Genomic DNA, 17,053 nt, shown 5'->3' with positions numbered 1-17,053 from the left:
ATTTTAATAAAAATGATTTTTTCCTTCCATTTTCTTAATTCTTAGTGCCTCCTCTTTTCTGTAATTTTCATGGATGGAAGGAGATCAGTGACTTTTCAAAAGCATTTTAGGTGATTTACTTTTAAAATGTCCAGTTGCTTAGTTTTCTTCAAGTCTCTCATTTTTCCCACTTCCTTTCTTTGTGAAAAGTGGAAGGACTGGACATTGGAACAGGAATTTAAATATTCAATGTGACTGTTATTTAAATAGGCTTAATTACATCCAATTAAAAAAATTTGACTATTACCCCTATGTAATACTGTAGAACAAAGTATTTTATGTTCCTAATAATGTACTTTGAAGCATTAAAAATATAAATTCTAATTAATCATGCCCAGATGTTTTTCTTTTGGAAAACAATGACTTCTGCCATGGTGACATTTTGGAGATAGAAGCTCCTATTTCCTTACAGGCAAGTTTAAAACAAAATTAGACAAAGTCTGAACTCAGTGTTTTTACCTATTTGCACCATTGTTTCTCCTTACTTCAAAATTGTTGTCCAGCATTTTTATATTATCTTGTACTCGCTAGCTAAAAATAAATACATTTAAGCTCTCATTATTCTAAATAGACACGGTTATTTTCCAGTTTTATAAAATTATTGATATTTAGCAGCAATGTATTTTTTTGTCAGTTGAATAAAACATCCAATTATATGCAGAAAATCTTTACCAGTGGGGAAAACAGGTACCAATTTTGGTTGTCTTTTTATTTCGATATTGAATTTTTCCAAAATGTTGAGATTTCCTCTGTAATGGCTGCTTGGGAAATCTAGCTGCATAGTTCATTCAGTAATTTTGAATAATAATGATATTTTATTTACTTCTCAGTCACTTGAAGAAAGAAATTTATCATGTGTAATGAATTCGTCATCATAACTCTTAAATTGCCTTTATTCTATTTTTCAAGTTTAACGTTGCCTCAGACTGTTGGGCAGGTTTTCATTGAGAAACTAGCTGACTACATTTTGGTGAAAACAACCTTTGGTTTTTCATTGGCTTGGGATGGAATATCTGGAATTTACCTCAAACTGTCTCAGGAGCATAAAGGGAAATCGTGTGGTTTATGTGGAAACTACAATGACATTCAATCTGATGATTTTATCATTCAACAAGGTAAGTGCAGTGGAAGAAATGTGTGGTACTTCTGTGGTCCTCTTCACTCACTGATCAAGCTATTTGTATCCAGAAGAGTGCAACTTATCCCAGGTTGGGTAAAATTAGAAGCTAGCACTTGCCTGCTACAGTGATTTTAAGTGAAGATTGAATAGAAACATGTTTGTGTCATTTTCAAAAACCATAAGCTAGTTTACATTTACTAAATTAAGATACAAGTCTTACTCATGTAACAAATATTAAATAAACATTGACTTTGTGTCTGACCCTGTTGTAGGAGCTTGGGGATACATCAGTGAACAAAACAGACTCCTCCCTTGTCTGGGCTTATCTTTTAGTGATTCAAACCCATTTGAAACAAACTTATCTACTTTTGGACAAAAGATATTTTGCATCTAGTCTTCATAGGAATGAATTCATTGACTGCCAAATAATGATTTTGTAAAGATAATAATGTGAACAGAACTTATAAAAGCTGAATGAAAACTTGGAAAGTTTTTTTTTTATCATGTATAATGATGTACATACCATCATTTATCTACTTATACTAAGTCATGAAACTAATCTCAGTGTGCCATTAAAAATGGGTTCTCTTTCAATTTAGATACTAGTGTGGAATGGAAACAATAAGAATCACAGGACACAGTTACAAGTTAGGTCAACATTTCAAGGTCTGATAAAGAATACTGTTCTTAATATCAGCACTTTAGACTGTGAATCTTCCTCCAACACTTACATGTTGTGTAACTTGAGGGAACTCATTTAATCTCTCTGATGTTCAGTTATTTTCAGCTGTAAAATAGAGATATAATTATTCTGAGTTCATAGTGTTGTCAGTAATAATAACAATATACCTTGATACTATTTATAGTAACAGTTAATATGAACATGTAGCTATATTATTCCCAACACTTACATCATCCTGTAAGGTTGCTGGCATTTTCTTAATTGTACAATGAGGACTCAAGGGGATGTGCCCAACACAACACAGCTTGTAAATGGTATTATCAGGGTTGGATTACAGACCTTACTGACTTCCAATCCCATGCTTAGATGAATGTGTGAGAAACTGACTTAACCTGTAAAAATGCTATGTCATATGTATGTTTTATAGTATACAATTCACAGAGAAGTGTCAGCCCATGTGTTTTTAGAGACAGTGAAAATCCTACTTAGAGGGTGGGTTCTGGAGTCAGATTGTGGGGTTCAAATCCTTCTTTGCCACATATTAAACTTTCTTAGTTTAATGACTTAATAATAGCGTGGAGTTGCAAGGATTAATTGAGATAATCCATGTACAATATGTAATCCAGTGTCTGGCACATAATTAATACTGAATACATTTTAGCTAATTTATAATCATCTCCAGGTGTTCTCAAGTAGCCTAGAATGGAGCTAATAGGAAAACATTTGATTAAAGACATTGTTTTAAGAGGCTCTTGTTAAAATGCAAACATTTTACCCAAGATGGATAATGCATCATCAGGATTAGTTTACTAGCACTGAGAGTACAGAACAGGGTTCCAAGCTGTCGATTTTTCTCCTATATAAAATGAAGATAATAGTAAAGACCCTGGGAGCTTCCTAACCTTTGAGCATCAAATGAGAAAACGTAAGTGAAAGTGTTCAAAAGTCTGTGAGCACCACACGGATGTACAGTATTGAGATCATCATGAACTAGTGTTTTCATCTGGATATTGAGAATGACAGAATTCACAAACTTGGAGTCTTGAGACTCTATTAGGAAGTAGGGTTTTGGACTCAGGCAGATCAATCAGATGGTTGTTATTGATTTCTTTTTCTTTGGTGTCAAAGCTTCATGAAGAAAATAATACTCAATTCAGTTCTCAGTGTTAAGAGTTAGAAAAGGCTGTTGCGGGCAACTTCCTCCCGGGTTGTCTGGGGAATATGGTACAGAGGTGAGGCTAGAACAAAGCATCTGCTCTTGCTAGAGGAAGAGGGACTCAGGTAAGGATTTGAGCTGAGGGTCAGACAGGCTTTGATAATCTGGAACATAAAATGGTGAGATGCCTGGGCGGCATGCGGAAGAGTGTTAGCAGATTCTGGGTGGCAGAGGACCAGCAGGCGGCGAGTGGACTGAATTACGATTGACTTGGCAGAAGGCAAGAAGGACCCTGGAAAGTTGGTAGGAAGAGCCTGAAGAGAGAGTTCAGATTTTTCATAGTTTAATTTGGTGCACAGTGTGAAGCAGAGTAATAATAATAATAATAATAAACCAATAACTTGTAAGGATGTGACTGGAACTTGCCCTCCAATTTTCTCCTATTCTAATAATGCAAGAACATGTCTACAGTTGAGCCGTATTACCTTTAGCTTTAGCCGTATTACCTAGCATTTTTTGAAACTCAGCCTGTTCTTTGCTGATTAGATAAAACTTCAGAGGCACTGAGGTAGTTTGATTGAAAGCCATTGAACGCACAGTTTCTTAACAGTGATTAAAATTGTATTTCTCCCTGCATTTCTATTCTTCAGGGATGACTTCACAAAGAAATGAGGCTTTTCAGAATTTCCGTGGATATAGAAATATTTTAATTGATTGTCTCAATGAGCTTCTGGTTCCATAATTCATGTTTATAGCTAGCTACACATCAAAATAGATGCCCTGGCTTACTCTTGTTTTTCCCAACATAGTAATTAATAATGCATCATTTTCACTCTTAGAAAGCATTCCAGTATGCACAAGAAATCACTTTACTTGTAGCATATATTATGTGAAACATTTTAAATTTAGTTTTGCAGTCTTCCAGACAACCAATCGATATAGATTTAAGGTCTCATTATAGCCAGCTTTTGGGACTTTTATTATTATGATGTCATAAAAATAGATAAATATGTAGCTATAAACTGGAATTAAAGTGAACTCTAAGGGGCTGTCCAGGTTGTTTAGTTACATTAAAATTTGTGCATAGATATTGAAATCAGTGGGCCTTCAGGTAGTATTTTCAGTCCTACAGACTCTTCAAAAAAGATGTTTTGAAATGAAATGTGACTATAGATTTACTTAAAAGTAACATTGGGGGCGCCTGGGTGTCTCAGTTGGTTGAGCTTCTGACTCTTGGTTTCTGCTCAGGTGTCTCAGTTGGTTGAGCATCTGACTCTTGGTTTCTGCTCAGGTCATGATCTCTGGGTTGTGAGATCCAGCCCCATGTCAGCTCCCCACTCAACAGGGAGGCTGCTTGGGATTCTCTCTCTCTCCCCTTCCAGCTCTCTCTCATGAGCATGAACATAGGCTCCCTCTTTTTAAAAAAATAACATCAGATTTCCCCTTTTTAAAAAAAAAAAAAGTATATTAGGGGTACCTGGGCGGCTCAGTTGATTAAGCATCCAACTCTTAATTTCAGCTCAGGTCATGAGCTCAGAGATCTAGCACAGCCTGGAGCTCAGTAATCAGTGGGAAATAAGGTGGAGATTCTCTCTCCCTCTCCCTTTGCCACCCCTCCCCCACAGGAGCTCCCTCTCTCTCTCTGTCTTTCTCAAATAAATAAATACACCTTTAAAAAAAAGAGTATATTGGACCAGGCTGATGCTTTGTTCAGTGGAACATTTCCAGCTATATCAGAGACGATGAGGTGAGCTGGATAAACTGGAAAGCTTTAGGATTCTAATAATCTATTTAAGTGTTGCACTCCCCCCTTTATTTATTCATTCACTTATTTGGCAAATGTATTTTGAACCCCTACTACATGCCAGATACTAAACTAGGGAGAAGCAATAGGGGCAGCTTTGACAAACCATTGCCCTATATGTAGAAGAAGACAAAAGAAATAGAGAAAAATTAACATATAACTTTGGTAAGCAATAGCAGCTATGAAAAAAAGAATTTGGAAAAGGAGATTAAGAGCGATAGAAGAGTATCTGGTGGTAGTTCAGATCATGTGACCAAGAAGACAGCTCTGAGGAGGTCATATTAAACAGACACCTAGCTGAGAGAATAGAGGGAATTTTGAAGAATGGGGAGCAAAAGCAAGAGCAGGGTGGGAATGAGCTAGAGTGGAGAACAGTATAAGGCCAGTATGACCAGCGTAGACTCAGCAGGGATAAGAGAGGGAGCGGTGCATGGGAGTGGGGTGGGCAAAGGAGATGGGAAGTCAGGGCAGTGCAGGGACCAGATCGGAAAAAGTCTTCCAGCCAGAGGAAAGTTTGGGATCTTATGCTAAGAGAGTGAAGCATTCTTGTAGATGAACTCCCACATTCTCCCCAGCAGTTGTTGTTAACCAGCAGGCATGTTTCTATTCTGAAGATGCAGAGTGGTCAAACGTTTGGCTTGAGAATTCTTATTCTAGTGGTGCAGAAGCTTGTTGTCCGTGGCAGACTGCATAAATCTAAGTGGTGAGAAACCTATAGTTCACTTCTCACGGTTCTCTTCCGTGCAACTTTGAGATGTTGCCTTGTTGGTTCTGCTACATCTCTGAGATTTTAGATTCAACCTTTTTTTTTTTTTAAAAGATTTTATTTATTGGGGCGCCTGGGTGGCTCAGTGGGTTAAAGATTGGTTTTTTTTTAAAGATTTTATTTATTTATTTGACAGACAGAGATTACAAGTAGGCAGAGAAGCAGGCAGAGTGTGAGGAGGGAGCAGGTTCCCTGCTCAGCTGAGAGCCCGATGTGGGGCTCGATCCCAGGACCCTGGGACCATGACCTGAGCCGAAGGCAGAGGCTTGAACCCACTGAGCCACCCAGGCGCCCCTAGATTCAACCTTTGGCTGAATGGGGGAGCAGGATTAATTTTCACACAAGGCCCTTAACTTGTTGTCAGGCCAGGTGCTAACATGATTGAAACTTGATCTGAAACAGATTGCCCAGAAAGCTCACCACCAACCATCTGTCTGCCACTGCCTGTATATTAGCTCCTGAATCTTGCCTCTGCACAGCACTAGGATAATATTGTGCTTCTTTAACTGTCTTGAGCATGTTTAGAAACACTGTTGATCATATTCAGATGAAATGGATTTACTTCTTGGTCTTCTCGGAGTGTCTTCTCCAGTCTTTCATTGTTTTTGTGGCTGTCTTCTGAAATCTTCACTATATATATATATATATATATATATATATATATATATATATATATATATATATATATTTTATTGTGGTGTACCTCAAAAATGGAAACTTGATTTTAGCAAGGTTCTGACTAATCTTAAATATAATGAAAGGGCTGTCAGAAAAATTTCATACCAAACTTTTACTTAACGTCTCTTGGTTTTAGGTGTATTTCCTCCTCTCTACAACACGCTTAGGCTAATGAGAGCTTTACTAATGTGTATGTTGTACCATTCACTTTCAGTGCCTCTTTATGTTGCTTCAGTGATGTTTGCTTTTTCCCTTCAATGACATGAACTTTTGTTTGGTACTTACACTTTGTTCAATGCGGTGTTTTTATACTGAAGTAATGGTGTAGTCTGATATCACTGACAATCATTGGTATTTATAAAGGTATTGAACTTAACTTTTTGGCCAAGAAGTATATGTTGATGAACTGTATTTGTGTAAAGTGATGCTAATACACACATATATATTTTGTGTATGTGTGTGTGAAATAGAGGACTATACAGAAGACATTGCTATGTTTGCAAATAGCTGGTCGGTGCAAATTCCTGATGACACCAAATGTGTACCGATGCCTTCAGACTTTCCAAATCCATGCTCCAGCGGAATGCCAGCATTTGAGGTAAATTTGATGTGGCAATCCTGGGCTTGTTGGATATCATACATATACACTGTATTTGCATATTGAATATTAAGCAGTTTTGGTGCAAACAGGACATAATTAAACCCGGTAAAATTCAGGTAATGTAACTGCAACAGGAATAACTTGAAGATAGTTCAGACATTGTGAACGTAATGAGTTTCATGAGAGCAGTACTCTTTGTGCAAATATGTAGTTAGAAAAATGGTGGTTAAAACCGATAAGGATAAATCACCTTCCCTTTTCTGGTAAGAAGGGAAGACCCTGCCAATAGATCAGTAGAAAAAATGAGAGGACACTTGTATCATTAAATATGTTCTGCTGACTGCCATCCTCTTCCACACAGGCCATCTTCTTCAAGTGTCAGATTTTGTTGCAGTTCCCATTTCTGAGCTGCCATGAGTATATTGATCCGTATCTGTATATTGCCAGCTGTGTTAATGATCTTTGCAAGTAAGTGAAATAATTAGTATTTGTAATTGAATTCTCTTTGTCCAAAAAGAAGAGCAAACACCACTTCTCTAACGTAGCCCTCTCAGCAGTTCACAAAGTATAATGGAAATGTAAAACATAAACCATACTAACAACTGTTAAAAGCTTGCTGGATAATAAGTACAGACTAAGTGGTTTATAGAAGCAGCATGAACAGAACACAGCAATTCTTAAATGGTTTGTTCCACTGTTGCCTTATGGGAGTTTAGAGATGTCAATAAATTCTTTCAAAATAATGTTTTGAAATGCACAAAATCAGACACACAAAAAAACTATATTGAAATAGAGTTATCAAAATAGTAAAAGAATTTATGATATATATGTATTTTTTTAGACAATTCTTTTTAAAAAAAAAGATTTTATTTATTTATTTGACAGAGAGAGATCACAAGTAGGCAGAGAGGCAAGCAGAGAGAGAGAGAGAGGAGGAAGCAGGCTCCCTGCCGAGCAGGGAGCCCAATGTGGGACTCGATCCCAGGACCCTGAGATCATGACCTGAGCTGAAGGCAGAGGCTTAACCCACTGAGCCATGGGCGCCCGATATATATGTTTTTTATATGCCTTTTAAGTCTAACTCTAACTACTATAATATATTATTTGCCCCAGGGGTACAAGTCTGTGAATCATCAGGCTTACACACTTCACAGCACTCACCATAGCACATACCCTCCCCCGTGTCCATAACCCACCACCCTATCCTTATCCTCCCATCCCCCAGCAATCCTCAGTTTGTTTCATGATATTAAGAGTCTCTAATGGTTTGTCTCCCTCCTGATCCCATCTTGTTTCATTTTTTCCCTCCCTACCCCCCAACAACCCCTCACCCTGCCTCTCAAATTCCTCATATCAGATCATATAATTGTCTTTCTCTGATTGGTTTATTTTGCTCAGCATAAATGGCAAGATTTCATTTCTTTTGATGGCTGCATAGTTATCGATAGTTATCTCATATATATATATATATATGTATATATACACACATATATATGTATATATACTACATCTTCTTGATCCATTCATCTGTCAATGGATATCTAGGCTCTTTCCATAGTTTGACTATTGTGGACATTACTGCTATAAACATTGGTATGCACATGCCCCTTTGGATCACTACATTTGTAACTTTTGGGTAAATACACAGTAGTGAGATTGCTGGGTCATAGGGTGACTCTATTTTCAACTTTATGAGGAACCTCTATGCTGTCTTCCAGAGTGGCTGCACCAGCTTGCATTCCCACCAACAGTGTAAGAGGGTTCCCCTTTCTGCACATCTATTCATGCATCTGTCATTTCCTGACTTGTTAATTTTAGCCATTCTGACTTGTGTGAGGTGGTATCTCATTGTGGTTTTGATCTGTATTTCCCTGATGCCAAGTGATGTTGAGTATATTTCTTCATGTGTCTATTGGCCATTTGGTTGTCTCCTTTCCAGAAATGTCTGTTCATGTCTTCTGTCCTTTTCTTGATTGGATTATTTGTTCTTTGGGTGTTGAGTTTGATAAGTTCTTTATAGATTTTGGATACCAGCCCTTTATCTGATATTTCATTTGTGAATATCTTCTTCCATTCTGTCAGTTGTCTTTTGGTTTTCTTGACTGTTTCCTTTGCTGTGCAAAAGCTTTTGATCTTGATGAAGTCCCAATAGTTCATTTTTGCCCTTGTTTCCCTTGCCTTTGGTGATGTTCCTAGGAGGAAGTTGCTGCAGCTGAGGTTGAAGAGGTTGCTACCTGTGTTCTCCTCAAGGATTTTGATGGATTCCTATCTCTCATTGAGGTCTTTCATCCATTTTGAGTCTATTTTTGTGTGTGGTGTAAGGATATAGTCCAGTTTCATTGTTCTGCAATTGGCTGTCCAATTTTCCCAACACCATTTGTTGAAGAGACTGTCTTATTCCCATTGGACATTCTTTTTTTTTTTTTTTTAAAGATTTTATTTATTTATCAGAGAGAGAGAGAGAGCACAGGCAGACAGAATGACAGGCAGAGGCAGAGGGAGAAGCAGGCTCCCTGTGGAGCAAGGAGCCCGATGTGGGACTTGATCCCAGGACGCTGGGATCATGACCTGAGCCGAAGGCAGCTGCTTAACCAACTGAGCCACCCAGGCGTCCCCCCATTGGACATTCTTCCTTGCTTTGTAGAAGATTAGTTGACCATAGAGTTGAGGGTATATTTCTGGGCTCTCTGTTCTGTTCCATTGATCTATGTGTCTGTTTTTGTGCCAGTACCATGCTGTCTTGATGATGACAGCTTTGTAATAGAGCTTGAAGCCCACCATTGTGATGCCTCTTGCTTTGTTTTTCTTTTTCAACATTGTTCTGGCTATTTGGGATCTTTTCTGGTTCCATAGAAATTTTAGGATTATTTGTTCTATTTCCGAGAAAAAAATTGATGGTATTTTGATAGGGATTGCATTAAATGTATAGATTGCTCTAGGTAGCATAGACTTTTTAACAATATTTCTTCTTCCAATCCATGAGCATGGAAGGTTTTTCCATTTCTTTGTTTCTTCCTCAATTTCTTTCATGAGTATTCTATAATTTTCTGAGTATAGATTCTTTGCCTCTTTGGTTATATTTATTTCTAGGTATCTTATGGTTTTGGATGTAATTATAAATGGAATTGACCCCTTATCATAAAAACCATCTATGAAAGACCCACAGAGAGTATCATTCTCATAGGGGAAAAACTGAGAGCTTTTCCCCTCAGGTACGCCAGGGATGTCCACTGTCACCACTGCTATTCCACATAGCACTGGAAGTCCTAGCCTCAGCAATCAGACAACAAAAAGAAATAAAAAGCATCCAAACCAGCAAAGAAGAAGTCAAATTCTCGTTCTTAGCAGATGCTATGATACTTTATGAAGAACACCCAAAAGATTCCACCCCCAAACTCCTAAAACTCATATAAGAATTCAGTGAAGTAGCAGGATATAAAATCAATGTACAGAATCAGTTGCATTTCTATACACCAACAACAAGACAGAAGAAAGGGAAATCAACTGATTTCTTAAGTGGTGTGTTGGAGGTGAAGAGGCTGGGTTTGGGGGCAGAGCAGCCACGCAATACCAAAGAAAGATGTTGTGTTATAAATCAAGTGAGTGGGCCTTTATTAAATAGAAGTGAGAAGCTACCAGAGTTAGCCTTTTATGTGTCTCAATATTTCACCGAGGACTAGTCTTCGTTACATCCCTTCTCCCCTAAAGGAAGTTCTCTTCATTTCTTATTTACTTATTTGTCAGAAAGAGAGAACAGGCAGGGAGAGAAGCAGGCTCTCTGCTCAGCCACCCAGGCGTCCCTTCATTTCTTATATTACAGGATGACACCACTAAGATCCTGTATCAGGAGAAGAGAATTGTGAATCTGCTGAACACAGATTAATTTCCTGCTTACATTATTATAGTATTTTGAATTCAATTCAACACACATTTGCTCAGCAGCGATTCTGAGCTGAGCATCGTGCCACATCTTGGAGAAACAGAAACAGCTTAGACATGGACCCTGTCCTAGGAACTCGCATTCTAATGGGGGAGAAACAGGTCACATGTTCTAAATGTGGTGTACTGTGGCTGTGGAGGAGAGAATTCCTGGCTTTGTCAGGAAACGCCTACCACAGCTCCACAAAGGAGATGACATCTGAGTTGGAATTGAGAGGATGATATAATAACAATCTTTTAACATATGCCCTCCTATTTCTGTTTTAAGAATGATAAACTTACCCTCAGTTTGTTCTCTATACTTAATAGTCTCTTATGGTTTGTCTCCCTTTCTTTTTTTTTTTTTTCCTTTCCTTATGGAGGGGAGGTGGGTAGGGGATGGGCTAAATGGGTGGTGGGCATTAAGAATGGGCAATGGGCACTAAGAACGGGCACTTGTTGGAATGAGCTCTGAGTTTTATATGTAAATGATGATATCCTTAATTCCGCTCCTGAAACCAATTTTACACTGTATGTTAACCATCTAGAATTTAAATAAAAATTTGAAACAAACATTGGTAAACCTGGCAGCAAGGAAATGCTTCTCACTTTGCCATTCCAAAGTTAATTGATTTAAAACAATTATTATGTCACGCTCATTTTCATTATTAAAGTGAATATCCAAAATGGAGCAAATAAGCTCATTTTCCACTCAGTAAATTAGAGTTATAATTTCTTTCTTGCCCAGTTATGAATTTTCGCGTGATGCCATATGTCACGGGCCTGGCGTGGATCCTGGAGTAAACATAGATACTTAAGAAATGGCAGCTATTTTAATAATAGTTGCAAGGGTCTGGGAAACCAGTATTCAGATACTTTGTTAACATTCTCTTTCTTTTTTTTCCCCATTTTCTTCAAAACAATTTTATTGGATAAATGTCTATATTATAATCCCACTTCTTTTTTTAAGTGTTATTTATTTATTTATTTATGTTAGTTACCATAGAGTTCATCATTAGCTTTTTCTTCTTTTTTAAGACTTTATTTTATTTTATTTTATTTTGGCAGAGAGAGGCATGGCGAGAGAGGGAACACAAGCAGGGAGAGTGGGAGAGGAGAACAGGCTTCCCACAGAGCCGGGAGTCCTACACGGGCTCAATCCCAGGATCCCGGGATCATGACCTGAGCCAAGGCAGAAGCTTAAGGACTGAGCCATCCAGGCGCCCCTACATCATTAGTTTTTGATGTAGTGTTCCCTTTGTTAACTGTCAAAGCCTCTATTAATTATAGAAAATAAAACACATCTTTAAACATAAATCAGAAACTTCCTATCTTTCTAGGAATTCAACAATTTTAGCCTACCCACTTTTTTAGAGAATTTTCTTGTTTGGAGGTTTAGAATATTTTCTGAGCTTCTGAAGTTTATATGCTCTGCCCTTTTTTTTCCCTCTAAAACTCAGTTAATTGGACTCAATAAGCTGCGTGACTCCAATTACAGTAGCACAGGAGAAGTGCAATTTGAGATGCTTGGCTTTTACAACAGAGATACTGAAAATGCTAGGGTTCACAAAATACATTCTTAAGGTCATTATCTTGTAAGATGTTTAACTATTCAATTTTGAATTTGAATTGGGTTGAGAAACAAGTCTACTCCCTTATTACCAACCCTGCTCATTTTATAGATGTTGTGTTAACCTGCTGTGGGAATTGACAGACCACTTATATTTGTTCGTGGGGCTTCTAGAGTGATTATAAGAAAACAATGAAGGATTATTTACTCTTGGAAAATATTATAAAAGTAACTAGCTTTAGCAACTTAAACTTGAAAGAATTAAAAATAAAGAACAAAAAAGGAATAAAAATCTTTTAAATCTTAAGTTCAATGCTATTTATTCCATCTTTCAAAACTGCTGTTTTATTTGTACTAGTTTTATTCCAGCATATATACTACTTACAACATCATATCTTAGAAATAATTTTCATGTTTGATGTTTTTATATATGCATCAAATTCGATATATACATCATATTTGGTGCTTTTATATGTTTTATATTTATATATTTAGTATATATAAATATGTAAATATAAATTATATAATATATATTTATATATTTTATATTTATAGATGTAAATACATAAATAAAAATTTATTTCTATTAATTAATAGGATTTTATAAGGTCTAGGATACTTGTTGTGGGAGCAAAGTAATACATACAAAGATTCAGGGTAGAATGTCATAATTGAAATAGGAAATTTTTTCGGTACAGGTACTCTTTTAAATCAAAAGAAAAGTGGCCAAATTATTAAAATAGTTTGATGAGGACAATTTACCCAGGCCCTTTTAAGCTGGGATCTCATGCTAATATGTTTTCTGCATTATTGTATACGATATGTACATGCTGACATCAGTTTATACTAGAATATTCACCATGCAATAAGCATTTCTAGAGATCAGGAGCTCAAAGGCTTGGTTTCTGCCAATATTTCCAGTGTGACTGTGGTTCTGTCTTTTCACTCTCCAGAACTGATGATGATGAAACCTATTGCCGAGCAGCCACTGAGTACGCCAGAGCCTGTTCCCATGCTGGCTACCCTATTCAAGACTGGAGAGATGACTTTCCAGCATGTAGTAGGTTTTTTTTAAATTTCCTAAACCCTGTATATTTTTGTTAATGTCAGGTTTTTCCTAGCACTTAACGCTAATGGTTTGCCAGGATTTGTCATTGTCACACTAACAGTGGTAAACTCGGATACTTTTTGAAACACTGTACTTTCTTGGAAAGAGAAGTGAGTATATTTGATTGACAGCTCCTGTGTTTGCCCATTTTAGCTGATAAATGTGATGATAGCTTCGTCCATCGGGATTGTATCAGTTGTTGCCCACCAACCTGCACATTCGAGAAACAGTGTCTCGGGAGCAATCTCCATTGTCTTGATGGATGTTACTGTGCGGATGGTAAGCACTTCATGCAAGAAATGATGTCTGTACTCAGGGAATCCAGAATCCAGTGATCTAAGAATCATATCATAATGTTACAGTCTCAGGACATTAGGGCTGTTGCAATTTTCTCCCCTTGTAGGATCTGGCCCCAAAGTGACTAGGAGGATGGATGCTTTTCTACTTTGTACATTTCCCAAGAGATTTGCAATCCAAAGTCCTAAAGTTAGCCATGACAAATCTTTTGTTCTTGGATATTTAAGGACATTTAATAATTTGTATATTTTCATATTTTGAAGATAAAAGTAAGTTCAAAAAAAGCTTTGCATGCTGGCAGTATAAAATTTTAGTCCTGATGCAGTTTTAATATTTGAAATTAGAAGTAACATAGCAAGTGATACAGGTGAGATTTAAAATTAGGAATGACTGCTATACTGATAGCCCTTAACCAAGAACACTGAGGATTTATTCAAACCCTTTTAGTTTTACAGATTAAAAAAAAAAATAGAATCCCAGAGATGTTAAGTGTTTTTCCTAACTTAACATGAGCAAGGACTACTTGGAATCAGATCTGTTGACCTCAGTCCTTTGGTCTGTCAGTTCTACTCAAAGCATAATCTTTAGACCAACTCGAGGCCTGAGCTATTTGTTACCAATGATACAATGAAGAGTTTGAACCAGAATAATAATCAATGTGCCAAAATATAAGCCAATGCTTCCTTCACCTAGGAATTCTTATTCTGAAAAAAGGTCAGCCGAATGAAACATGTGCTCAGTAACATGGTTGACTTACATTCTGGCTCAACCATCTTTCCTCATGAGAGAGGCAGCAAAGGCTGGTCCTCTGCCCTGGTCCCTGAGTATGACTCCCTGGCTCTTTAGTATCAGTGTGACAGTAGTGGAAGTCTCTCATTCTGAGATGAACAAAAGTTAAATCAAGAATATGTGTTCACTCTCCTTCCTCCTCCTTCTCTCGAAAGCAAGGAAATACTGTCTAGTTGCCTTTATTCTGTAGAGCGAAACTTGAGTTTTTGAGGGCAAATCATGGGATAAAAAAGTTGAAAATCACCAAAATAGACCCTTAGGACATAGCTACTGATTGAGTTAGAACCAGGTTGTCAGTAACCTCTTTACAAGTAAAATAAATAAATAAATAAATAAACAAATAAATAAATAAATAATAAAATTTTATTTTCAACACCTGGTCTAAACAGGTGTTCAATAAAAGTTGATTGAATTATTGTGTTAAAAATACACATTTTTGTTATTTCTTTTAAGAATTTGATACATATTTTTCTTAAATAGGCCTCATAATGGACAATGGGACTTGCATCTCCTTGGAAAACTGCCCGTGTAGTTTTCATGGATTAGCTTACTCAGTTGGTTCAAAAATTGAACAAGAATGTACTGAATGGTATGTGATTAATGTGCAACCAGTAATTTCTGTGCACCTGGCTAGTTGGTATCTTTACCATGATATATGTTTCAAGAAGCATACTTGTTACAGATTTTCTTCCAAAAATTCCAAGACATGGTTTGCATCTTATTAAAGTCTGTATAGGAGTGAGGCACGGGGTCATACAGATTTTCATATTTTAAAGATGAAAGCAAGTTCAAAAAAAAGTTGGAAAAAATGTAGAAAATCTACCACTTCTTTTATAATCTAATTCGTCTCCCTTCCTTTGGCCATAATTCCATCAAATCATATAGCCATGTTAGACGCCTGTCTGTTGCATTTTCTTTTCTTTTTTTTTAAAGATTATTTACTTATTTATTTGTCAGAGAGAGAGAGAGCGAGAGCGAGCACAGGCAGACAGAGTGGAAGGCAGAGTCAGAGGGAGAAGCAGGCTCCCTGCGGAGCAAGGAGCCCGATGTGGGACTCGATCACAGGACGCTGGGATCATGACCTGAGCCGAAGGCAGCTGCTTAACCAACTGAGCCACCCAGGCATCCCGCATTTTCTTTTCATTTATAACTAGGACTTTGGATATACTTTTCCTATTAGACTCTGATGGTGCTCCTGGCCTTCTCTATTTGGTACTCGAAAAAGTGATGCTCTGTATTGCCAATCCTTGGCCATGGTGACATACATTTAGAATTTCTTATTACATCAGATAATTAAGACTATTCTAGGAAAGCATTGAATCCCTCCAGGGAAGTCTTCCAAAGAAACAGGTATAAATGTCATCAGGCCTTTTTCCTGTTGCTGTCAGTGTAATATAAGTGACATGCAGGTAGATAACCAATCGTGTTCTTAGACACTCATTTAAGCTCCTGCCTGTCAGATACTGCTTCTCTCCTTCTCTCCTTAAACTCTTTTTGCTGACAGAAGGCAGAATTTATTTTACAGAAGGGGACATCTTTTCTCTTTAATGTCTGATGATCCTCAAAAGAGACTTTCTTAATTTCTAATAGATGAGATAATGTATTACCTGTTTATGAATGTTTCCCTAATAAGATAGGTAAATACTTTTCATGTGTGACTTTTTTAAGTCTAAGCTGTGAGAGAAGGACATAAAACAGAAGTTCTCTGCATAGGACTTTTGTTCCTGACCATTCTGTATTCCCTTTGTATCATCTTTACTGATTTAAATATGACACACAATAAATAATATTAGGTACTGGCTAGTCCAAATTTATCAGTTAATTGAACTTCTGTCAATATATTTTTCAAGTCAGATTATTATGAACCTATAAACATTGTATGTTTTGATACATTAATCAGTACATTGATGCAAACGCTAATACAGTTTCTCTATATAAGTAATTAATAATCTTATAATTTCATTTAGTGTATGTGTTGGTGGTGTTTGGAACTGCACTGAACATGACTGTCCAGGTAAACCTTTTAAAATGTTTTTAAAGAAAAATTCTAATTTTCTGTAAATTGAAGGAAGCAATGATTTTCATGAGGTCATCTCATATATAACAAGAGATGTAACAATCAATAAATCCAGATATTCAGAGCATAAATGGAAAATTGTATAAAAGAGGGCTTTGAGTGGGAAACTGGTAAAAGTTTATTGAAGTAGTATAAATTACAGAACCTAAAAATTACATGGAAGAGCTGTCATTCAATAAATTTTAAGTTAAATTTAATAACATAACCTAGTAAGTTCATCAATCTAGTACATTTTAGATACCTTAGCTGTTCTTTTTAATACATGATTATTTACCCAAAGTCAGCTTACTGCCTTTTTTTTTTTTTAAAGATTTTATTTATTTATTTGATAGACAGAGATCACAAGTAGGCAGAGAGGCAGGCAGAGAGAGAGAGGAGGAAGCAGGCTCCCTGCTCAGCAGAGAGTCCGATGCTGGGCTTGATCCCAGGACCCTGGGACCATGACCTG

At 36.9% G+C, this 17,053-nt stretch overlaps 1 protein-coding gene across 1 annotated transcript in view; it reads left to right on the top strand.

The window, feature by feature from the left end:
• The window catches only part of OTOGL (otogelin like), a 130,330-nt gene that overhangs the window by 17,519 nt on the left and 95,758 nt on the right, over window positions 1-17,053 (top strand). Inside the window, exons 8-14 of the mRNA XM_032346910.1 lie at window positions 949-1,154; window positions 6,716-6,843; window positions 7,208-7,314; window positions 13,288-13,394; window positions 13,596-13,721; window positions 15,009-15,117; window positions 16,496-16,542. Of these exons, the coding sequence (XP_032202801.1) occupies window positions 949-1,154; window positions 6,716-6,843; window positions 7,208-7,314; window positions 13,288-13,394; window positions 13,596-13,721; window positions 15,009-15,117; window positions 16,496-16,542 (830 nt within the window). The remainder of the gene's footprint in view (window positions 1-948; window positions 1,155-6,715; window positions 6,844-7,207; window positions 7,315-13,287; window positions 13,395-13,595; window positions 13,722-15,008; window positions 15,118-16,495; window positions 16,543-17,053) is intronic.

The sequence above is a fragment of the Mustela erminea genome, chromosome 6 (assembly GCF_009829155.1).
Source record: "Mustela erminea isolate mMusErm1 chromosome 6, mMusErm1.Pri, whole genome shotgun sequence".
NCBI lineage: Eukaryota > Metazoa > Chordata > Mammalia > Carnivora > Mustelidae > Mustela > Mustela erminea.
This window is presented reverse-complemented; position numbering and strand designations above follow the sequence as displayed.